The sequence below is a fragment of the Heteronotia binoei genome, chromosome 13 (genome assembly GCF_032191835.1).
Source record: "Heteronotia binoei isolate CCM8104 ecotype False Entrance Well chromosome 13, APGP_CSIRO_Hbin_v1, whole genome shotgun sequence".
NCBI lineage: Eukaryota > Metazoa > Chordata > Lepidosauria > Squamata > Gekkonidae > Heteronotia > Heteronotia binoei.
The window spans coordinates 18,528,806-18,554,089 of record NC_083235.1 but is presented as its reverse complement, the minus strand read 5'-3'; the positions used below and the strand labels follow the sequence as shown (position 1 = coordinate 18,554,089).

At 47.6% G+C, this 25,284-nt stretch overlaps 1 protein-coding gene across 1 annotated transcript in view; it reads left to right on the top strand.

Annotated features, from left to right (window-relative positions):
• Window positions 1-25,284, top strand: part of SLC27A1 (solute carrier family 27 member 1) — a 77,428-nt gene that overhangs the window by 31,065 nt on the left and 21,079 nt on the right. The window contains exons 3-9 of the mRNA XM_060252637.1: window positions 4,767-5,161; window positions 8,706-8,867; window positions 9,262-9,331; window positions 13,164-13,255; window positions 14,467-14,576; window positions 18,884-19,093; window positions 20,983-21,109. Coding sequence (XP_060108620.1) covers window positions 4,767-5,161; window positions 8,706-8,867; window positions 9,262-9,331; window positions 13,164-13,255; window positions 14,467-14,576; window positions 18,884-19,093; window positions 20,983-21,109 — 1,166 coding nt within the window. The remainder of the gene's footprint in view (window positions 1-4,766; window positions 5,162-8,705; window positions 8,868-9,261; window positions 9,332-13,163; window positions 13,256-14,466; window positions 14,577-18,883; window positions 19,094-20,982; window positions 21,110-25,284) is intronic.

Below are 25,284 nucleotides of genomic sequence, written 5' to 3'. Positions count from 1 at the left end.
GGATTTATATCCTGCCCTCCACTCCGAATCGAATCTCAGAGCGGCTCACAATCCTCCCCCACAACAGATACCCTGTGAGGTAGGTGGGGCTGAGAGAGCTCTCACAGAAGCTGCCCTTTCAAGGACAGCTCTGTGAGAGCTATGGCTGACCCACAGCCATTCCAGCAGCTGCAAGTGGAGGAGTGGGGAATCAAGCCCGGTTCTCCCAGATAAGAGTGCACACTTAGCCACTACACCAAACTAATAGAAATAAAGTGCACAATTGTGTCATCCTGAAACCATTGTGCGACCCCCTACCCCCGATCCATGGAAAAATTGTCTTCCACAAAACCAGTACCTGGTGCCGAAAAGGTTGGGGACCACTGTTATAGAGGACACAGGCCAACAATTAATTACATCAGTTTTTAACTTAAAATACTAGCCTGCTTAAAGTTCTTGCAATATTTTTGTTTAAAACAGAAAGGGGGATAGTGGGATTTTGCAATGCAATTTTAAAAATAAAACATCAAGAAAAAGCACAAAGATCGCAGCAGAAACTAAAAAAACTGCTCTCAGCCTGGGAAAACATGAAATGACAAGGCATTGCAAGCTTCTTCCTCCCCACCCCCTCCCCCAGGTCTACTCAGGTTAGCAATAGCTCTCCAGTGTCATATCCCTCTTTGGCTGTGGGTTCCCAAGTTAGAGTACTCACTAGGCAATAGTTTTTACTCCACTGAGAAGAGACATAGCTGGTTCAAGGCATCAATGCTTGGTTTGCAAGGACACAACTCCAGAAAGCTTCAGCTGGCCATAGGAATGCTGGGAAGTACCTCTCCATTGAAACACATAGACAAAGTTGGAAGGAAAACGTGGAGTGGATTTTCCGTTCACATTTGCTCTGCCCATAAGCCTGAGTGGAAAATCTATTCCACAGTTTCTTTGCAGCTTTGCTTTCAGCTTTAGCTCCTGCAAAGAGAAGGCAGAAGGGGCTGGGAATGTCATTGCAGTCATCATAAGAACATAAGAGAAGCCATGTTGGATCAGGCCAATGGCCTATCCAGTCCAACACTCTGGGTCACACAGTGGCCAAAAAAAAAAAAAAACCCAAGTGCCATCAAGAGGTCCACCAGTAGGGCTAGAAGCCCTTCCACTGTGCCCCACCAGCACAAGAATACAGAGCATCACTGCCCCAGACAGAGAGTTCCAACAAAAAGCTGTGGCTACTAGCCACTGATGGACCTCTGCTCCATATACTTATCCATTTTCCTCTTGAAGCTGTCTGTGCTTGTAGCTGCCACCACCTTCTGTGGCAGTGAATTCCACATGTTAATTACTCTTTGGGTGAAGAAGTACTTCCTTTTATCCGTTCTAACCCGACTGCTCAGCAATTTCATTGAATTGCCACGAGTTCTTGTATTGTGAGAAAGGGAGAAAAGTACTTCTTTCTCTACCTTCTCCATCCCATGCATAATCTTGTAAACCTCTATCATGTCACCCCACAGTCGACGTTTCTCCAAGCTAAAGAGCCCCGAGCGTTTCAACCTTCCTTCATAGGGAACGTGTTCTAAACCTTTAATCATTCTAGTTGCACTTTTCTGCACTTCTTCCAATGCTATAATATCTTTCTTGAGGTGCGGTGACCAGAATTGTACACAGTACTCCAAATGAGGCCGGGCCTGATTGAAGCCCTGGGTGAGCCGGTTTGGCCAGCGGGTTGCTTCTTACTAGAAAAAACCCTTCCAGGTTACAAAACTGTCAGCAGTATGCAAAGAGAGCAGGTTCATTCGCCCCTCTGCCCCCCCCCCCCCAACCAAAAAAGCAAGTTGTCCATGCAATTTTAGTGTTACTTACTCTGGGCGCAGAACTTGGGCTTCCTATTTTATTATTTTTAGTTAAAAGGGTTTTTTTTTTTAACCTCACCATATTTGGCCCTGAAGGGATTTTGCAACCTCCATCAAAAATACAACATACTACCAACATGCCCGAAGCCGGCTGGCACATATTCCAGTATCCTCTTCCCAGCCTTCAAGGCCTTCTTGTCACAGCTATTGTTGCAGGAAACCAAACCCCCCCGGCAAGGGTTTGGCAGCCAGGCATTGTCAGTGGGCAGAAGAAGAAGATGATATTGGATTTATATCCTGCCCTATACTCTGAATCACAGAGTGGTCGCTAGAGCCAGTTTGGTGTAGTGGTTGAGTGTGCGGACTCTTATCTGGGAGAACCGGGTTTGATTCCCCACTCCTCCACTTGCACCTGCTGGAATGGCCTTGGGTCAGCCATAGCTCTGGCAGAGGTTGTCCTTGAAAGGGCAGCTGCTGGGAGAGCCCTCTCCAGCCCCACCCACCTCACAGGGTGTCTGTTGTGGGGGAGGAAGGTAAAGGAGATTGTGAGCCGCTCTGAGACTCTTCGGAGTGGAAGGCGGGATATAAATCCAATATCATCTTCTTCTTCTTCTCCTCCCCCCCCCCACACACACACAACAGACACCCTGTGAGGTGGGTGAGGCTGAGAGAGCTCTTGCAGCAGCTGCCCTTTCAAGGACAACTCCTGTGAGAGCTACGGCTGACCCAAGGCCATTCCAGCAGATGCAAGTGGAGGAATGGAGAATCAAACCCAGTTCTCCCAGATAAGAGTCCACACACGCAACCACTACACCAAACTGGCAGGGCTTCTTCCTCTGTGTGGATGGTGTTTGGCTGCTTCTTTTCCCACCCTCTTGATGGTCGTCTTGTAGCACCGGCAAGGATGGGGGAAGGGGTCTAGGGTTGGCAGATCCAGGTTGGGAAACTTCTGGAGATTAAGGGTTGGAGACTGAGGAGAACAGGGACCTCAGGGAGCTTCAGTGTCGTAGAGTCCACCCTCCATAGCATCCATTTTTTCCAGGAGAACTGATCTCTGTCATCTGGAGATGAGCTGTAATTCCAGGGCATCCACAGGTCCCACCTGGAGGGGCTAGCATCTATGTCCTCTTGAGGACAAATTGAAAGCTTGAAGGAAAGGGCATTCTGCTGGATCTGGGTCTAGGCACGATGAGAAAGTTGGTTCTTGACTGTAGCCTTTCTGAGGATCTCTGCAATTTCATTCTCCCTGCGCTGTGTCGTCATTTGCTGCTGTCCCAAAAGCACTGGATCCAAACAACTGCAAGGAATTGTTCTTTGGCTCCCTTCCTTTCCTCTCTCTTGGAAATAGTATGTCTCTCTGCAGGGGAAAGGGGGAGTTGGCAGGCCTCGTTCTCTCTTGTTGCACAAACAAAAGCCGTGGATAGAGGGGAATGAGCCAAGGAGTTGACTGGTTGTGGGATGTGGGTTGCAATGCGAATGGTTCTGTTTCTCCTCCTTCCTTGGTTCTGTTTGGAACAGGGGTGTCAAACTCATTTGTTATGAGGGCTGGATCTGACATAAATGAGACCTTGTCGGGCCAAGCCATATTGGGTCGGGCCGTGTATATACCTATTTAAGATTTGGTAACAGAGATGTAAACTTTATAAAGGACACAGACAAACACAATTAAATATTTTTTTTAAACCTTAAAATGAAATATGCTTAAAACATTGGCATTTGTTGGTCTTAAAGGTGCTTTCTTTGTGTTTCCCCCCTGAGATCCAGGGAACTGGGCAAAGGAAGCTCTGGCTCTTTCCTTCCTTCCTTCCCCATGGGGCCAGGACGGGGAGGAGCCTCAGCCAATAGAAGGAAGAGAGGCTTGGCTCAGTAGCTCTGCTGTGCAATTGAGAGAGCCTGGCAAAGCAAGCTCTCCCTCCCCAAGGGAGGAGCCTCAGCCAATGGAGAAAACAGAGTCTTTACTCTGCAGCTTCTGTGTAATTGAGCAAGCCTGGCAAAGCAAGCTGTGATGCAGAAGGAAGCAAGAGAGAGGGAGAAGGAAGCAGATGTCAGCCAGTTGCTCGGGGGCCTGATTCGGCCCCCAGGCCGCATGTTTGACTCCCCTGGTTTAGAACTCCAGAGTCACGGAGGCGAGGCTCAACTGGCTTGGTTTGGAGAAGTGATTTTAAAAGACAGTTTGCTTTCTCCAAGGCAGTGGGTCTTTGAGAGCCAAATATGTGTGAAAGAGCCACGTGTGGCTCCCGAACCACCGTTTGACCACCCCTGATGCATTCTGACCTTGCTTAGCTTCTGAGATGTGACAGGATCGAGCTATTCCATGCTGCCTTTGCTCTCCGTTCAAATTAACATCACGTCTATAAATAAAAATATCAGCTTCGGATTTACTGGAGTCAGATTTGTCTGCTTCCCCGCATCCTTGTCTTCTGCCGCTGGGTAAAGACCTTTTCATTTTATTAGGCATTCCATCACTAATTCTCACCGACCCTTTTCCATGGTTGTATGTGTGGGTTTTTTTGCAGGCTCTAATTGTTTTTATATATGCTTTTAATCTTGCTTTATTGTTCATTACATTGAAGACCCAAAATTGGGTGGAAAGGAAACTTAACGATGTTTTAAATAAATAAACTTGCAAGGTTTGACTACGAAAACCTGATTGCAGTGCAATCGCGATATATTGTACATTGTATTTATGTGTTGTGAGCCGCCCTGAGCCTGCCTCGGCGGGGAGGGCAGGATATAAATAAAAAGTATTATTATTATAAGCCCCCACCACTCCATTGGCTTCCTTCCTTCCTGTCTTGTGTTGAAGTAATGTGTCTGAAGCTTCTGCCTCTCAAAGGGCGAGCATTTGGACGAGACAATCCCTCTGGTATTGGGTTACTCTGCAGCCGTTTCTTCTCCGGTTGGGAGCCTTACGATCTTACTGAGGCCTTCCTGTTTTTGTTGCAGGGGTCTGACAGTGCTTATTCAAGTCAAGTATGAATTGCAGCGGCATCGGAAAGCCGACAGCAACGTGCCCAAGATCTTCCGGGACATTGTCCGCCGGAACCCAGAGAAACTGGCCCTGATCTACGAGGCCACCGACGACAAGTGGACCTTCCGGCGCCTGGATGAGTTCTCCAACGCCGTGGCCAACTTCTTCTCCCAGGAGGGCTTTCTCCCGGGTGACGTCGTTGCCATCTTTATGGAGAGCCGCCCGGAGTTTGTGGGCCTCTGGCTAGGGATGGCCAAAGTGGGCATCGAGGCTGCCCTGATCAACTTCAACTTGCGCCTCGATTCGCTGCTGTACTGCGTGAAAACCTCAGGCGCAAAAGCCCTCATCTTCGGTGGAGAACTGTCAGCAGGTGGGACATTCGTCTGTTTGCTTTCAGGCAGAGCCTCAGCGGTGAGAGGTGATGAGGAGGAACGTCTTTGGAGCGTAGTCCTTTGTTTTCAGAATTTTTTTTATTTCATTTAAGAAGAATAAAACTCAAAGATAAAGAAATAAAGGGGGGGGAGGAAAAATAGAAAGTAACAAAATATAAATACACGAGTATCCCCCTTCTTCAATTACAACTTCAGTGCAACTCATATAAAATGCTAACAGTGCATTCAATTATTGTCACAATATTGAAAGTCTAGTCTTCTAACATTTTGATTTCTCTTAAACGTAATTTAGTAACATTTCCCCCTTAGTACCATTATTATCCTTTTCCTCCAGACCAGGGGTGGCCAAACTGTGGCTCAGGCACCACATGTAGCTCTTTCACACAAATTTGTGTGGCTCTTGAAGCCCCCACCACTCCATTGGCTTCCTTCCTTCCTGTCTTGTGGCTCTCAAACATCTGACATTCATATTTCGTGGCTCAAACATCTGATGATTCTGTGTGGCTTTTACGTTAAGCAGGTTTGCCATTGTGTTCATTTTACGGTTGTCCCCCTTTCACTCATACACATACAGATCCCCCTTACTACAAGTAGTTTCAACAAAACTGATAGATAACATTGATAATACATTCAAATACTACCATAGTGTTGCAGATCCCATCTTCTAACATTGTATAGTGGTAGTACTCTGCATTGTGGAGCATAGTTGTTAAGAACATAAGAGAAGCCCTGCTGGATCAGGCCAGTGGCCCATCCAGTTCAACATTCTGTGTCACACAGTGGCAAAAAAAAACAGGTGCCATCAGGAGGTCCACCAGTGGGGCCAGGACACTAGAAGCCCTCCCACTGTTGCCCCCCCCCAACAAAGCACCAAGAACACTGTTGCCTCAGAGAGTTCCAGCAATACGCTGTGGCTCATAGCCACTGATGGACCTCTGCTCCAGATGTTTATCCAATCCCTTGAAAGCCACTTGTTCCTTTGGGCACCCTGCTGGGGGTCTGTAGAAAAGAGCAAGAGCCTGGTAGCACCTTGAAGACGAGTCTAGTTCTTTTTTTACCACTGCAGACTGACGCGACTACCCATATTGCCCTAATTTGGGGATCTGCGAGGGTTAAATGGGTTCTTGGCCATATATGCCGCATCTTGAAGAGGGTGATCCTGAACAGCATGTTTCAAGGAAGTGCTCACACAACCTTTGTGTGGTGAGAAGATGTGATGCTTCTGTTCCTTTGTTGACTGTGCCTGTGATCTCGAACCAGAAGATTCACGCACAGCCAGTGCGGTCTCCTGGTAAGAGATACAACCAGCCTAAGTTCAGTTCCCCACTTGGCTGTCCCTTGGGCCACTCGTTCCCTCTCTTTCTTTCTCAGCCTGACAGGATTGTTATGAGGGAGCAATGGGAGGAGTGTACCTGAGGCTGCCAACCTCCAGGTGGGTGACAGGAGAAAACCCAAAGGTTCCGTGACAACCAGCCTCAGAAAGAATTCTTTTTTTTACAAAGAATGGAAAATATTTATAATTATAGACACTCTCATATAATTTTTTTCTCAATTAACATATCCTCATGAGTTGAAATTAAAAGAGTTTGCGGCTCAACATTAGGAAGAACTTCCTGACCGTTAGAGCGGTTCCTCAATGGAACAGGCTTCCTCAAGAGGTGGTGGGCTCTCCTTCCTTGGAGGTTTTTAAACAAACAGAAGCTAGATGGCCATCTGACAGCAATGAAGATCTTGTGAATTTAGAAGGAGGTCTTTGTGAGTTTCCTGCATTGTGCAGGGGGTTGGACTAGATGACCCTGGAGGTCCCTTCCAACTTTAGAATTCTATGTACAGAACACCCATAATAAGTGCAATGGAAGGACATAAATGAAATCATTTAAAGACACAGTCCTAAAGTATATCCAATAGTCCTTCAGTTTCAGAGGAATCCTCGGTCCTGCAATTCCTGAGGAAACCACGTCGCAGTTCAAGTTTGAATAAATCCAATATATCTTGTACACAGCAGTCTTGAAACACAGTGATGAGGTAGTACTCTCTGCCATGAGAGCCAGTTTGGTGTAGTGGTTAAGTGTGCAGACTCTTATCTGGGAGAACCACCTCTGAAGTCTCTTGCCTTGAAAAGCCTTCCGTCAGCTATGGGTTGACGTGTCAGCTGTGACTTGAAGCTGGTTTCCAGAAGCATCTATCATGAGGAAAATGTTTCCAGGGCATTGGAAATGCCCAGTTTGGTATAATGAGCCACGGTTAACTGGCATTTGGTGTCAATTGAATGTCTTTACGGCAGCTTTGTTTACTCTGCCGGGTGACTATTCTAACATTGTCCCCCACCCCCTTCCTTCTGTGCCATTTTTTGGGCATTCTTCAGAGTGACGTTTAGAAATAGGGTGGCCCTCTATAGGCTTTGGAAATTCCTGGAAATTTGGTGGAAGGACCTTTGGGAGGGCAGAGTATAGGCAGTGCCAGTGCTAGGGTGTGTGATGCCCCAGGCAGGCTACCTGCCCGCTGCCCCCCCCCCACTGCCCCCGCTGCCTGCTCTCTGCAGTGCCGAACTATGGCGCTGCACTCCGTCACCTGCCCCCCCCCCCACCGGCATAATCAGAGGAGTGCAGTGACGAGGCTTGGCCCTACCTGCTTCGCAAGTGCCTGGGCTTCTTCTAAGTTTGAAGAGCGCACTAGAGGCTTCTCCCCCTCACTTCCAGAACTGAAGTCTCTTGCCTTGAAAAGCCTTCCGTCAGCTATGGGTTGACGTGTCAGCTGTGACTTGAAACTGGTTTCCAGCAGCATCTATTATGAGGAAAATGTTTCCAGGGCATTGGAAATGCCCAGTTTGGGGCAGTGGCTAAGTGCGTGGGCTCTTCTGGGAGAACCACTCCTCCACTTGCTCCTGCTGGAATGGCCTTGGGTCAGCCATAGCTCTGGCAGAGGTTGTCCTTGAAAGGGCAGCTGCTGTGAGAGCCCTCTCAGCCGCACCCACCTCACAGGGTGTCTGTTGTGGGGGAGGGAGATAAAGGAGATTGCGAGCCATTCTGAGATCCGGAGTGGAGGGCAGGATCTAAATCCAATATCATCATCATAATCAGCCATGGTTAACTGGCATTTAGTGTCAACTCCTTGTGCTGTGCTAGGGAAGGGAAGAGAAGGGAGGGGGCAGGTGGTGGCGGCTTTGGTAGGGGAGGAGACAAACAGGCAATTGTCTTTGTGGGGGGGGGGGAGCCCGATTTGCCACCCCCCTTCCTGGTGCCCTAGGCAATTGCCTGTTTTGCCTAGTGGGTGAGCTGGCCCTGAGTATATGGAGGGGAAGGGAGCTTAGAAGGCATGTGATGTCATAGAGTCTGCCCTCTGAAAGCCACCATATTCCCTGGGGGAACCGATCTCTGTCACCTGACGATCAGTTGTCATTCCAGGAGAACTCCAGGTCTCCCCTGTAGGTTGGTAACCCTGTTAGGAAACCACATGGTCGCCGGGTGTCTGTAGTTCAGAGCTCCTTGTAACAGACCCTGATTTTTGTTATTGTTGTTGCAGCGGTCTCTGAGGTGAACGGCATGCTGGGGAAAAATATGGTCAAGTTCTGGTCCGGAGACATAAGTCCCGAATCCATTCCTTCGGACACAAAGCATCTGGATCCTCTACTGGCTTTGGCATCGAAATCTCCTCCGGCTCAGGTTTCAGCGAAGGGATTGGATGGTAGGTTGCCTTGAAGACGTCATACACCTTTTCTCCAGTGATTCACAGATTTAACTGCAGGCTCCGGCAGGGATGTCAGCAATTCTTCCTTCAGGGTTGCCTGTCCTGGGCGTGGGTTCCACGTGACCTTTCTTCCAGATTCACGTTTCAGATGTCTCAGTCAGGCACCTAATCCTTTAGTTTTCGGTCCCTTCAGGTGGCCCTGCTATCAGTTCAAAGAGAACTGCCTCTCGCAACGTGGGCTGGGACCTGTCCCCGGTGGAGTCTGCTGGCTCAGCAGCGTCTCCGCTGATTGTCTTGGCCTGCACCGTTACAGCAGCTACCTGGGAGATAGGCACTCTGCCAAGCTGAGCATGCTGCCCGCTCCTACCTGATTCTTGTCTCTCTCCCTCAGATCGACTGTTCTACATCTACACCTCGGGCACCACTGGAATGCCGAAGGCCGCCATCGTGGTGCACAGCAGGTGAGGGGCATCTGCGTGTAAGGTCTGGTCGCTGGGTGTTTCCTGCCAGTGTTCATGGACATTTTTACTCTGTACATGGGTTACTGGAGAACCAGAGTAGGGAACAGCCCCTCTGTAAAGCCAGGTATTGGGAGAGGAGACCATCCTGGTTCCTCTCTGTCCCTTGCAGTTGTTGGCAGAAGTAACGTAACGCACCTTCTGTTGATGTGATCTTCTGATGAATGCGTCACTGGTCTGACCTAGCAGGACTCTTCTTGTATTTATTTATTTGATCAAATTTATATCCCTCCCTCCCCTGGTGGGCTCAGGGCAGCTAACAACAGCAAATTAAACCACATAAAAAAATTAAAAACAGATTACACCATAAAATCAACCAGTACAATTTACGATCATAAAACCGAGATGTGCATTTTTAATTACCCTAAACGTTCTTACTTCAGTTACGAAATTTGTTTCAGTTAGCAAATTTCAAGGCAGTCAACTTCTATTTTTTATTTATTTATTTTATTTATATCCCACCCTAGATTCTGAGTCTCTGAGCGGTCACAATCTCCTTTACCTTCCTCTCCCACAACAGACACCCTGTGAGGGCGGTGGGGCTGAGAGAGCTCTGACAGAAGCTGCCCTTTCGAGGACAACTCCTACGAGAGCTATGGCTGACCCAAGGCCATTCCAGCAGGTGCAAGTGGAGGAGGGGGGAATCAAACCCGGCTCTCCCAGATAAGAGTCTGTGCACTTAACCACTACACCAAACTGGCTCTTTTAAAACTCACTACTAGGAAGCAGCATCCGGGAAGACCTTGGCCTCTGCCCTGCTTGTTCCCCATAATGGCATCTTGTTGGCTGTTCTGTGAAAACATGATGCTGAGTACATAGACCACCAATCGGATCCAGCAAGGGGGTCCATTTTCCTAGGTCTGTTTACCTAGGCAGCTGCATCTGTGAAGCGTAACTTTTCTTTGCCTCCCATTGTGTAAACAGGTGGCCCCCCTCTGCTAAGGTTTCCTTTCCCTCATCCAAATCCTGTACCTTTAAGCCATGCAGAAAGCAGGGAAAGAGTCAGTGGCTCGCCTCTAATTTCTTATCCCATTTGCAACCGGGGGGGGGGGATTAAGCAATGCTCTTTCTCCCCAACTTAGGAGGCCAGAGCCCCCTCTCGCACCAATTTAGGGGGTCATAGATAATCTCTCTCTCTCGCCCTAAGAATATGGTCTCCTGTGCCCACTGTCTCTTGAGGCTATTTTGGAACTCATGAATATATGCTTTCAAGGAATCATGTGGAAGCTTCTGTGTGAAATTACTGTGTCCTTGAAAGGGCAGCTGCTGGGAGAGCCCTCTCAGCCTCCCCCACCTCACAGGGTATCTGTTGTGGGGGGAGAAGATATAGGAGCTTATAAGCCACTGAGTCTCTGATTCAGAGAGAAGGATGGGGTATAAATCTGCAGTTGTCTTCTAGTATTGTGGTTGCATTTTCTGAGCTGTGCATTTTCTGAGATGGGACCTTACGTATCTTCCTGGGTCCAGGAGATGTCAAGAAAACCCTGCTGTGTCTCTACAACATTTTCATCATGATGTGACCTTTTCTGCACGCATGAATGACTCCTGATTTTCTTAAAAGTTGATCCATAAACCTCAGAATTGGTCTGGACGGGTTCTTTCACACACCTGCCCTCCCTGTGCATTTTTACAGTTGTGGAATCAGTTTATTTTTTTCTGCATGTGGCTTAAATAATGAGGATTTTCAAGGGACAGTGCTCTCATCAGCAGTGTTGTTGTTTGTGACGTCAGAGGATCCCCTTGTTTTGTTTTAAAAAGGCCCTAAAATATCGATACAGGCTATAGTGTTGTAATGATAGTTTAAGCAGGTTCTCTGAATTTCCAGCTCTCTCACTCTTTTTTTTTTATAAAAGTAAGTCTCTGGTCCATTCCTTTAGAACATAAGAACATAAGAGAAGCCATGTTGGATCAGGCAAATGGCCCATCCAGTCCAACACTCTGTGTCACACAGTGGCCAAAATTTTATATATATATATATATATATATATATATATATATATATATATATATATATATATATATATATATATATATACACACACAAATACACACACTGTGGCTAATAGCCACTGATGGACCTCTGCTCCATATTTTTATCCAATCCCACCTTGAAGCTGGCTATGCTTGTAGCCACCACCACCTCCTGTGGCAGTGAATTCCACATGTTAATCACCCTTTGGGTGAAGAACTACTTCCTTTTATCCATTTTAACCTGACTACTCAGCAATTTCATCGAATGCCCACGAGTTCTTGTACTGTGAGAAAGGGAGAAAAGGACTTATTTCTCTACTTTCTCCATCCCATGCATTATCTTGTAAACCTCTATCATGTCACCCCGCAGGCAACGTTTCTCCAAGCTAAAGAGCCCCAAGTGTTTCAGCCTTTCTTCATAGGGAAAGTGTTCCAAGTGTTTCTTCATAGGGAAAGCTTCCATTGCAGAGATATGCCATTTTCCTTGTATCTCTGTGGAGAAGAGGATAAAGGCTTACTTTAAAAAAAAAAATGAAAGCTGGGAATTCAGAGAACCTGCTTAAACTATCCTCGCAACACTACAGTGATATAGTGATAGCTTAGGGCTTTTTTTGAAAAACAAGCAAACAAAATCACTTGTATTTGGGGCAAGGCAGAGAGGGGGAGTGGTTTAACAATGATGACAGCCAATCAATGAAAAGTGGGATTGAGATAAGTGGGACATCAAAAACTGATAGAAACATTATAGACTAGGAAACAACTGTCTCAGCACTGGCTTCTAGAATAACATCAGGGTAAAAGTGGTCGCAAAGGAGCGGGCGTAAACGCTGGTGAGGCGGGGGAACCAAAAAACTGAAGTGAAAACTAAAGGCAGAAAAATGTATCAGAAATCGGAGGATATTGAAATTAATTAAAAAATCAGCGAATAAACTGAAACAATATGGGACCAGATCTGACAACACGCACACAAGCCCAGTTTCTTTTAAAAGTTTTTACTTTGAAGTAGCTCTGCTTTCACCAAAATTTTGTCTCTGGGAAGATCTCGATTCATCCTGTATTCATTGTGCTTTTTGAACAGGAGGAGTCCTGTTGGATCAGACCAATGGTCCATAGCCCAGCATCCTGTCTCACGCAGTGGCCAACCAGTTCCTCTAAAGGGGCAACTCAGGGCACAGAGGCTGAGGCCTTCCCCTGACGTTGCTTCCTGGCACTGACATTCAGAGGTTTACTGCTTCTGAACATGAAGGTTCCTTTAGCTACCATGCCCAGTAGCCACTGACAGACCTATCCTCTACAAATCTGTCTAACCTCCTTTTAAAACTGTCTGTGTCTGTGACCATCACTGCCTCCTCTGACAGCCAGTTCCACACTTCAGTCCCTCGTTGTGTAAAGAAGTTATTTTTTTGCCCATCCTGAATGTACTGCCAACCAACTTATGCCCTAGAGTTTCTAGTATTTTGGGAAAGGAGAATAAGTTCTCTTTTTCTACCCCATGGACAATTCATAAGCCCCATGCACAATTCATAAAACCGCCTCCATCCTGCGCACAGCTCATAAACTTTTGTCACCCCCTCTGCTTAGTTAAGAACATAAGAGAAGCCATGTTGGATCAGGCCAGTGGCCCATCCAGTCCAGCACTCTGTATCTCAAAGTGGCCAAAAAACCAGGTGCCATCAGGAGGTCCATTAGTGGGGTCAGGACACTAGAAGCCCTCCCACTGTGCCACCCCCCCCCCAGCACCAAGTTGCCTCTTTTCAAAACCGAGAAGACCCAGACTCTTCAGTTTTTCCTTGCTTCCTTTCAGATATTACCGAATAGCAGCTTTTGGATATTATGCCTACAGAATGACTCCTGATGACATAATCTATAACTGCCTGCCACTGTACCATTCAGCAGGTAAGCAAGAGCTGTCTGTTGACTAGGGCTGGTGTCAGTGTTGAGATGTTGGAGTGTATCTCCAACCATCCTCCAGTAGTCATCCTCCAGCCCTAGAACCTTCCTTCAAATCATGTGACTCTTTCTCCAGCGAAGATAGTTTCAGGTGGGTAGCAAAAGAAGAGTCCAGTAACGTCTTAGGGACCAAGAAGGTTTCCAGTGCATAAATTTGGAGCATTTGATTCTTAGAATCTTAGAGTTGGAAGGGACTTCCAGGGTTATCTAGTCCAACCCCCTACAGCAGGAGTCCCCAACCCCTGGGCCATGGACCGGTCCCGGTCCGTGGCCTATTAGCAACTGGGCTGTGAGTTATATAATATTTCATTATATATTGCAAATATAATAGTAAAAAAAAGAAGAAGAAGAAGAAGAAGATATTGGATTTATATCCCGCCCTCCACTCCGAAGAGTCTCAGAGCGGCTCACAATCTCCTCTACCTTCCTCCCCCACAACAGTCACCCTGTGAGGTGGGTGGGGCTGGAGAGGGCTCTCACAGCAGCTGCCCTTTCAAAGACAACCTCTGCCAGAGCTATGGCTGACCCAAGGCCATGCTAGCAGGTGCAAGTGGAGGAGTGGGGAATCAAACCCGGTTCTCCCAGATAAGAGTCCGCACACTTAACCACTACACCAAACCAGTGCACAATCCGTAACCATTGCCCCTCCCCCCGGTCCCTGGAAAAATTGTCTTCCATGAAACTGGTCCCTGGTGCCAAAAAGATTGGAGACCACTGCCCTACACAATGCAGGAAAATCACAAATACCCCCCCCCCCCCACACACACACACTCTCAATGACCCCAGCTCCATGGCTAGCAGATGGGGGGGGGAAGGCCCCACCCTCCAGGATCCCTGATCAAACTGGCCTGGAGAAAAATTGCTTTCTGACCCCAAAGAGGTTTTTTGAAAGCTTATACCCTGGAAATCTGTTGGTCATTAGGATGCTACTGGACTCAAATCTAGATTTTCTCCAAGGGAAGAGCCAGTTAAGTTGGAGGAAGGCGTCGAACTTGAGCCAAAAGGAAAGGTGAGGCGAAAACATTTTAATGAATAAATACATAAACTTTGTTCAATTGGAGCGGTTGTATAGGGGTGTAGGTTCCACCCCACTGATTTCTGTCTGCTCCCTCCCAGCCCTCTCCTGCTGACAAACTTTATCTTTTTTTTTCTCTTAGGGAACATCATGGGTGTTGGGCAGTGTATAATCCACGGCTTGACTGTGGTGATCAGGAAGAAATTCTCCGCCAGTAACTTCTGGGATGACTGCGTGAAATACAAGTGCACGGTAAGGAGAGATCCGATGTTGGCTTGTAGGCATCACAGTTTGTAGAAGGCGGGAGCAGAAGAGGCGTTTGCAGGGAAAGTCCACTTGGCAAGATGGGTGAGGACCAAAAGGAGTGAGAGGACCAGTCTGATTGGTGAAGGAGGGAATTAAATGTGGAAAAGACAAGAGCAGGAAATACCTGGCCGAGGTTTCGGGTATGAAAGCTCACCAAGGCTTCTTTGGGTTACCACAAGCTAAATTGGCCCTATCTCCTTGCCAGTGGGTGAATGAACCACGGCTGGCTTAGGCTAGCTTCCTGCCAGTGGGTGGATGAACCATGGACCAGGCCAAGAACATACAGAAACTACCTCTTTGGTTGGCACTGAAACTTGGGAACATTCCTTGAAGCTGAAAGTACTTTTATTCTCTTCGGTGGGTGGAAGTCATTGGATAAAGACTTGTTTCACAAACGTCACGGTGTCCAGCCCTTTCACTCTGTGCTATTGATTTGGATAACTTGCTGCACTTGGGAGCTTTTGGGCCCAGTCGAGGGATAACTGGGAATAAGCTTGAAGGCAATCATAGAATCATAGAGTTGGAAGGGGCCTCCAGGGTCATCTAGTCCAACCCCCTGCACAATGCAGGAAACCCACAAAGACCTACCCCAAATTCACAGGATCCGCATTGCTGTCAGATGGCCATCTCGCCTCTGTTTTAAAACCTCCAAGGAAGGAGAGCCCACCACCTCCGAGGAAGCCTGTTCCACTGAGGAACTTCTCTAACTGTGTCAGGAAGTTCTTCCTAATGTTGAGCCGGAAACGCTTCTAATTTAATCTCAACCTGTTGGTTCTGGTCCTGCCTTCCGGGGCCGCAGAAAACAAATCCACACCGTCCTCAATATGACAATCCGGATGATTAATGTCAGCAGATGCTTTAGAAGTGAAATAACTGTTTGAGTTAACTCTGAAATAAATGGCAGCCTAAGCCCATTTTGATACCCCAGTTCATCCAGAAGGCGTCCCCCTCTAGAGAAAACTGGGCATTGGATTCAGATCCATCAGCATCTTAGCATCTGTTTCCAAAATCCTGGCACTGATGCCTCTGGGGGAAGATGTAGAGTCAGCAGATGAGATTGTTCCTATCGGGTTCAGGTAAACACAGATGGCATGCCATGAGTTTAATAGCCTCCTGGCCGTCTCCTGAGGACAGATCTTTATTGCAAAGGAAGGTTCCAGCAGGAAATCCCTTGGCAGCCTGCCCTCCCATGCCAGACACAGCTATTTTAGGTAGCATGGCAGGGTCTTGCTTGACACCGGTCAAGGGAAACATTGCTTCAGTTTCTCTTCCTGCTCTTGGCGGCTTAGGGTTGACCTTTACTCCTTCTGTTAGTGCTGCTGGCTTCCCTTCCTCTTTGAAAAACCCGATTCAGGCTCCAGGCTCCAGCCCCCCGTGCACACTGGGAGCAGTGCTCCCTCTAAGCTGAGTTAGAGTGAGCCAGCTCACAGTTTTTTAGCCTGCAGCTCACACATTTTTGTCTTAGCTCAGGAAGGAGGACCCCAGAGCACAATAATGTATGCGGTTGCTCACAGCTTTAATGCCAGCAGCTCACAAAATGGAATTTTTGCTCACAAGACTCTGCAGCTTAAATGGAACATTGACCAGGAGCACGTCTCATTCAGCAAAGTGGACATGACCCCCGAGTAAACTCATACAGGGGCAGGGTGCAAATGAGCACCCTGCAGTGCGAATTATCCAAAGCAAGAATCAGGCTTATAAATAGCCACTCGCTTGTGTTGACGTGTAAAAATTAAAGTGGGGAAGGTTTTTTGGGGTGGGGGGGGCTAGCGATCTGGAAGACTTCCTGTTTTCTTCCGTTTTGTACAACAAACGGCTAACGTGGGCAGGTGCTTAATAAAAATTTCCATGGACTCGTTTTTCAGCGCTGCAGTAATGTCCTCCCCTCGGGGCTATCCTGCCTAAGATTCAATGCGTATATGTGGCTGTGTGAGGAGGGCAATTTGTTTGGAGATAAGAATCATTCTTTCTCTACCTTCTCTATCCCGTGCAGAATCTTGTAAACCTCAGCAATGTCACCCCTCAGCAGATGTTTCTCCAAGCTTGAAGAGCCCCAAGCGCTTTAACCTTTCTTCATAGGGAAAGCGTTCCTGTGGAAAAATACATTGGAGAATGTTTGTTTGTTTCAGCATTAAGATTACAGGGAGAAGCATTCAGGTGGAAGAGCCTGAATTGTTAGGTGAAGATGTAGTAAGAACAGACGAGAAGCCATGTTCGATCAGGCCAGTGGCCCATCTAGTCCAACACTCTGTTACACAATGGCAAAAAAACAGGTGCCATCAGGAGGTCCACCAGTGGGGCCAGGACACTAGAAGCCCTCCCACTTTTCCCCTTCTCCCCAAGCACTAAGAATATGGAGCATCACTTGCCCCCAGACAGAGAGTTCCATCTATACCAGGGGTGGGGAACTTTTTTTCTGCCAAGGGCCATATGGATATTTATAACATCATTCACGGACTGTAAAAATTATCAACTTAAAAAACAGTGCTCCACCAAGGGAGAATGATTCAGGCCAGCAAAATTAATGCAAATAATTGGGTTTTTTATTTGAAGTCATGTGGGGAGAGCCTAATCTGGTGCACACACACACCCGGCCCGCCACCCTAAGCAAATGCCTAGGCCCAGGGCTTTTTTGTAGAAAAAGCCCAGCAGGAACTCAGTAGCAAATTAGACGACAATCCCTAATATTAGCATATTAGGTCACCCACTCATTCGCATATCAGGCCACAGATTATCTGGGATAATCAAGTGCAAACTGAACTGTGACAGTAACTTTTCCAGGCCCTGCAGCAATTCTGGCTGGCCAGCCAGGCCCCAGTGAGGCTGCCACATGGCTCGGTTCGGCCCCACAATCCCCGAGGGCCACACCAAGTGACCTCGAGAGCCGTATATGGCCCTCTGGTCAGAGGTTCCCCACCCCTGATCTATATCCTGTGGCAAATAGCCACTGGTGGACCTCTGCTCCATATGTTTATCCAATCCCCTCTTGAAGCTGTCTATGCTTGCAGCCGTCACCACTTTCTGTGGCAGTGAATTCCATGTGTTAATCACCCTTTGGGTGAAGAAGGACTTCCTTTTATCTGTTCTAACCTGACTGCTGAGCAATTTGAGTGTCCACGAGTTCTTGTATTGTGAGAAAGGGAGAAAAGTGCTTCTTTCTATACCTTCTCTATCCCATGCATAATCTTGTAAACCTCTATAATATCACTCCTCAGTTGATGTTTCTCCAAGCTAGAGAGCCCCAAGGGCTTTAATCTTTCTTCCTAGGGAAAGCGTTCCAACCCTTTAATCATTCTAGGTGCCCTTTTCTGCACTTTTCCCAATGCTATAATATCTTTTTTGAGGTGTGGTGACCAGAATTGAACACAGTACTCCAAATGAAGCCACACCATTGATTTGTACAGTACTAACGATGCTATTTTGGATACATTCTTTTCCCTACTCCCTGAGCTTAGAAGCTAAGCAGGATCAGCCCTGGTTAGTATTTGGATGGGAGACCACCAAGGAAGTCCAAGGTTGCTATGCAGAGGCAGACAATGGCACACCCACCTTTGTTAGCCTCTTGCCCTGAAAACCCTATGGGGTCAGCTGTGACTTGACAGCACTTTCCCCTACCACTTTTTCCTGAATTCCAAGATGCAAAAAAATTACACCGCTCCTTAATATCTGAGTCAGAGGTGGCCAAACTTGATTAATGTAAGAGCCACATAGAATATATGTCAGATGTTTGAGAGCCACAAGATACAAGCATCAGATGCTTGAGAGCCACAAGATAGGAAGGAAGGAGGGAAGGAAGGAAGGAAGACAAATAGGTGGGGGGAGAGAGGTGGAAAGAAAGCAACTTTAACTTCAAATGCATTCTCCAAGCCAGCCAGCATGGTGGTGGGAGCTTCAAGAGTCACCTGTGGCTCCTGAGCTATTGTTTAGCCACCCCTGATCTGAGTCAAAGTCAGATTACATGCAGCATTTTAAAGATTTAGATAATGCACTTAAAAATAGCTTTGATTTAGGTCACATAATTTGTAACAGGAAATTATACTAATAAAATAGTTTTGATATGCATATACCTTTTGCTCATCCCCCTCCTGCCGTTTTTCTCCATATATACAGTGTTTAAAAATAGGCAAAAATGTACTACTTTCTTTCCTTTCCTGTCCCCGACCCCTCTCCCTGGGTGGGGAGCTTCAGGACCTGTTGCTGCGAGGTTCTGGCAGGGGATTCCTTCCAATCTGGCTTCTCTTTCCTGCCTTCAGATTATCCAGTACATTGGGGAGATCTGCAGGTATCTGCTGAATCAACCGATACGGGAGGTGGAAATGCAGCACCAGGTGCGGCTGGCGATAGGGAACGGCTTGAGGCCCACCATCTGGGAAGACTTCACCCAGCGCTTCCGCATCAAGCAGATCGGGGAGTTCTACGGAGCTACAGAATGCAACTGCAGCATCGCTAATCTGGACGGCAAGGTGCGCCGGCGGATTGCTGCTCTGGCAGGGTTTGCATGGGGGGTGGGGCGAGGACAGCGAGCTTCAGGGAGCATCTCTTCTAATAGGTTGGCTGAACAAATTCTACCGAGTGCAGAGGTTGGGATGAGCATCCCCCGAACCTGTTGCATGCATGGCTTGCTGAGCCCATAAGAACATAAGAGAAGCCATGTTGGATCAGGCCAATGGCCCATCCAGTCCAACACTCTGTGTCACACAGTGGCCCAAAAAAAATTACACACACACACACATATATATATATACACACACACTGTGGCTAATAGCCACTGATGGACCTCTGCTCCATATTTTTATCTAACCTCTTGAAGCTGGCTATGCTCGTAGCCGCCACCACCTCCTGTGGCAGTGAATTCCACATGTTAATCACCCTTTGGGTGAAGAAGTACTTCCTTTTATCCTTTTTAACCTGACTGCTCAGCAATTTCATCAAATGCCCATGAGTTCTTGTAATGTGAGAAAAGGAGAAAAGGACTTCTTTCTCTACTTTCTCCATCCCATGAATTATCTTGTAAACCTCTATCATGTCATCCCGCAGTCGACATTTCTCCAAGCTAAAGAGCCCCAAGTGTTTTAACCTTTCTTCATAGGGAAAGTGTTCCAACCCTTTAATCATTCTAGTTGCTCTTTTCTGGACTTTTTCCAATGCTATAATATCCTTTTTGAGGTGCGGTGACCAGAATTGCATACAGTATTCCAAATGAGACCGCACCATTGATTTATACAGGGGCATTATGATACTGGCTGATTTGTTTTCAATTCCCATCCTTATAATTCCCAGCATGGCGTTGGCCTTTTTTATTGCAATCGCACACTGTCTTGACATTTTCAGTGAGTTTTCTACCACGACCCCAAGATCTCTCTCTTGGTCAGTCTCTGCCAGTTCACACCCCATCAACTTGTATTTGTAGCTGGGATTCTTGGCCCCAATGTGCATTACTTTGCACTTGGCCACATTGAACCTCATCTGCCACGTTGACACCCACTCACCCAGCCTCAACAGATCCCTTTGGAGTGCCTCACCATCCTCTCTGGTTCTCACCACCCTGAACAATTTAGTGTTTTGTGTCTTGCCAACAATCTGCAACAAGAAACCCTGCCATTGAACCCATATTTTGTCAACCCTCTGTAACAAGAAACCTTGCCATTTTCAACACTGGGCTGGTAGGGGGAGAAGAAGATATTGGATTTATATCCTGCCCTATACTCTGAATCTTAGAGTCTCAGAGCAGTCACAATCTCCTTTACCTTCCCCCCTCTCCACAATAGACACCCTGTTAGGTGGGTGGGGCTGAGAGAGCTCTTACAGCAGCTGCCCTTTCAAGGACAACTCCTACAAGAGCTATGGCTGACCCAAGGCCATTCCAGCAGCTGCAAGCGAAGGAATGGGGAATCAAACCCGGTTCTCCCAGATAAGAGTCCTCACACTTAACCACTACACCAAACTGGCTCTCAGCACAAAAGCTGCTGAAAAACCTACTTCCTAGGTACTGGGAATGAGAAAATGACCTGAATTGCCAAAGCAGATACTCGCCTCTGGAAAATCCGGACCCTTCTTCACCGAGAGGGTCACTGCTTGTCACGAGAACAGACGGGTTAGAAAGGACCATGTCCACTGACCCACTCATCTTACTGGCCAGGATTATCACCCTTTCCATCCCAAACGTCCGGTGTCTGTCTGCACTCGCTTGCCTTTTGTGAACCTTGGCTAGAACGTTAATAATTCTCTTTCTGGGCAGACCGTTCTGCAGGTTGGAAAATCACGGCACGAAGCGATTTGGCAAACGATTAGCAGTAGCTTCTTGTTACCTTTTGTTCAAAAAAGTTTTCTCTCTCTCTCCGGCTCTTGGCAGGTCGGTGCCTGTGGCTTCAACAGCCGGATCCTGCCCAATGTGTATCCTATCCGCTTGGTGAAAGTAAACGAGGAAACCATGGAGCTGATACGGGATTCAAATGGGCTCTGCATCACCTGCCGCCCAGGTAATTTTCACTGCCGCCGCCCTGAATGAGAACAATATTGGAGGAAGATACAGACAGTATTTATTGACTTGATTTGTATCCTGTCTGTCTGGTGGGCTCAGAGCAGCTTGTAGGAGACCTCCCTAGAGTATCACTGTCTCCAAATGGCTTCGCAACCTAACTAGCTATAATGATTTCAGTATAATGGGTTGAATCTAGACTAAGTTGGCGTTCCCCATCGATTCCCACTTTCTGCCTCACATTTCCCACCATGTCATTTATCCACCCTGTGGATGCTTTCAGGGACACCCAATTCTGTTATAGGAAGGCAGGCAGGCAGGCAAATAGATGGTGAAGGGAGGAGAGGTAGAAAGAAAGCAGCTTTAACTTTACGAACATAAGAGAAGCCATGTTGGATCAGGCCAATGGCCCATCCAGTCCAACACTCTGTGTCATACAGTGGCCAAAAAATGCCATCAGGAGGTTCACAAGTGAGGCTAGAAGCCCTTCCACTTTGCCCACCCCCAAGCACCAAGACTACAGAGCATCACTGCCCCAGACAGTTCCAATAATATGCTGATGGACCTCTGCTCCATATTTTTATCTAACCCCCTCTTGAAGCTGGCTATGCTTGTAGCCGCCACTACCTCCTGTGGCAGTGAATTCCACACTCCAAGCTGCCAACTGGCTCGGCTTGGAGAAGTGAGAAATCCCTTCTCCAAGTCAGCTAACAGGAGGGGCAGCTTTGAGAGTCACACGATAGGTGTGAAAGAGCCACGTGTTTGTTTATTTATTTATTTTATTTACCTTAGATTTATATCCCGCCCACTCCACAAGTGGACTCAGGGCGGCTAACAGTCACGTTAAAAACAGCAATTTCAGTTGCAATTTTAAAAGCGATAAAACTTGAACAAATAACGATTTAAACTAAATATTTGGTGCTGTACCAGAATTTTAATGTAGGCGGGTCAGATTACATTGATGTCACAGTTCTTCTTTTTATCTATTAGTGGTCCTTCTGATGGTATTGCTCAGCAGCTTAGAGTGGCAGCCTTCTTCCACTTAATTATTATAGGCCTCCGGAGCAACAGTTTGGCCACCGTAGAGTGATTCCTGCTTAGCACTCTTTATAATTTGAATAGTTTAATACAGGGGTCTCCAACCCCCAGGCTGTAGACCGGTACCAGCCCATGGCCTGTTAGCAACTGAGCTGCACAGCCTCGGAGCATGGCAGAAGCACCACACCACCCCTTTTGCGAACGCAGGAACTAAGCAGACAAAGGGAGAAGAAGAAGACTGCAGATTTATACCCCGCCCTTCTCTCTGAATCAGAGACTCAGAGCGGCTTACAGTCTCCTATATCTTCTCCCCCCACAACAGACACCCTGTGAGGTGGGTGGGCTGAGAGGGCTCTCACAGCAGCTGCCCTTTCAAGGACAACTGCTATGAGAGCTATGGCTGACCCAAGGCCATTCCAGCAGCTGTAAGTGGAGGAGTGGGAATCAAACCTGGTTCTCCCAGATAAGAGTCTGCACACTTAACCACTACACCAAACTGGCTCTGCACACCAAAGAGGCAGCACAGCCTCACTCCAAAGCTGCCTGTGCTTGCGCGGGGAGGCAGCCTCAGAGCGAGGCCACACCGCCTCTTTCGTCTGCCCAGTCTGGGCGGGCAGAACGGGCAGTATGGCAGCGACCTTCCCCTACCCCTCATTTAAAGACCCCCACCGATCAGCTGATCAGTGGGGGCCTTTAAATGGGAGGGGGAGACAGATTGGCTGCTTCTGCCCCTTGCCGCCTAGTGGGGAGGTGGCAGAATCAGCCCCAGTCTCCCCCCCCCACATTTACAGATCCCCATAGGGGGGCAGGGACACGGGCCCAGCGCTAGTTTGGTGCCAATTTGATGTAGTGGTTAAGTGCGTGGACTCTTATCTGGGAGAACCGGGTTTGATTCCCCACTTCTTCACTTACAGCTGCTGGAATGGCCTTGGGTCAGCCATAAATATTGCAGGAGTTGTCCTTGAAAGGGCAGGTGCTGTAAGAGCTCTCTCAGCCCCACCTACCTCACTGGGTGTCTGTTGTGCGGGGAGAAGATATAAAAGATTGTAAGCCGCTCTGAGTCTCTGATATAAATCTGCGGGGTATAAATCTGCATTCTACTCTCCCCCTCCTCCGGTCCCTTGAAAAATGGTCTTTCAGGAAACCGGTCCCTGTTGCCAAAAAGGTTGGGAACAGCTAGTTTGATAAACTTAAATACAATTTTCCCAGGATTCACTCTATGATCACAAGCCAGGGCAATGAAAGCATACAGTACTAGCCGAAGGCTAAGCTACTAAAACCATAAAAGGTTGCTAATTCGCTTCTTTGATGCAGTTCCATAGCATGATATTCTTAATGGCAGGCTCAAGAAAGAAAAGTTCATTCTATGCCACACAATTTTGGTCATCCAAGCAGAAAAAGAGGATGGAAACAAACAAAAAAATGTGCTCACAAGCTGTGATATTAAACAGCGAGCCCCTCTCCCTGCCCCCATGAGAGGCAAAAAAACAAAAAAAACCCTCCACCCTTTCAGATATCCTCAGTTCCTCACATCAGGCCATGAGCCCCATTAGCCAGCCAGGGCACACTTAGCTAACTGGCCACAGTATATTGTTGGAACTCTCTGTCTGGGGCAAGTGATGCTTTGTATTCTTGGTGCTTGGGAGGGGCAATAGTGGAGGGATTCTAGTGTCCTGGCCCCGCTGATGGACCTCCTGATGGCACCTGGGTTTTTGGGGCCACTGTGTGACAGAGTGTTGGACTGGATGGGCCATTGGCCTGATCCAACATGGCTTCTCTTATGTTCTTATGGCACTGCTAGCATGAAAATATCAGGGAGGATCCCAAGGACGGTTCTCTTGAAAGGGAAAAGGCCCACAGGTGGATGTAATTAAAAAGCAAGCCACATTGATTTCAATAGCAGGCGGGACAAGGGCCTGCCAGAATTTGCAGCTTAAACCAGCGGTGGCCAAACTGTGGCTCAGGAGCACATGTGGCTCTTTCACGCACATTGTGTGGCTCTCAATGCCCCCACCAGCCCGTCGGCCGGCTCGGAGAAGGCATTTCTCTCTTTAAATCAGCCAAGCCAAGCCAGATGGCAGGTTGGAGAATGCTTTGAAAGTTAAAGTTGCTTTATTTCCACCCTCCTTCCTTCCTTCCTCCCTCCCTCCCTTCTCTCAAACATCTGACACTCATGTCTTGCAGCTCTCAAGCATCTGACATTTCTTCTGTGTGGCTCTTACCTTAACCAAGTTTGGCCACCCTTGGCTTAAACCGAACCAATGAAACTGAACAACATACCGAGGTCAGCAGGCTGCAGTGGGATGTGGGGAGCAGGAAAGCCCCCTTCTGCCTTTGGAAAATTTAGCCTGGATCCAACCCAGTATCAAGAGACAGATGGACTTTCATTTCCAGGTCTTGGAGCCAGTTTAGTGTAGTGCTTAAGTGTGCGGACTCTTATCTGGGAGAACCGGGTTTGATTCCCCACTCTTCCTCTTGCAGCTGCTGGAGTGGCCTTGCGTCAGCCATAGCTATTGCAGGAGTTGTCCTTGAAAGGGCAGCTGCTGTGAGAGCCCTCTCAGCCCCACCCACCTCACAGGGTGTCTGTTGTTGTGGGGAGAAGATATGGGAGATTGTAAGCCGCTCTGCGTCTCTGATTCAGAGAGAAGGACGGGGTATAAATCTGCAGTCGTCTTCTTCTTTTTCTTCTTCTTGGAGCTCTTCCCTCTTTGCTAGTAGCAGCACCAGAGCTTTTTTTTGTGGCAGGAACTCCTTTGTATATTAGGCCACACACACCCTGATGTAGCCAGTCCTGTACAAAGAGCCCTGTAAGTTCTTGGAGGATTGGCTACATCCAGGGTGTGTGGCTTAATAGACAAAGGAATTCCTGCTACAATAAAAGCTCTGAGCAGCACAATTGAGCTGCCCACCAGAAAGGTCCTGCAGACATAGGAACGACTTGAGGGGGATCAGAGTTTAGTACCTAGGTAGAACCCAGATTCTTGGATTTCTCAGTCCCTTGAGTTTATTGGCCTGTAATCCACATGCAGCATCTGCATCACACGTTAGACAGTTGAGCAGACCCATTGGCTCTTGTTCGGCTTAGCCCCATGTTGTTGCCTTTATGGAGCCAATTGTCTTTGATTACGTTTACAGCCC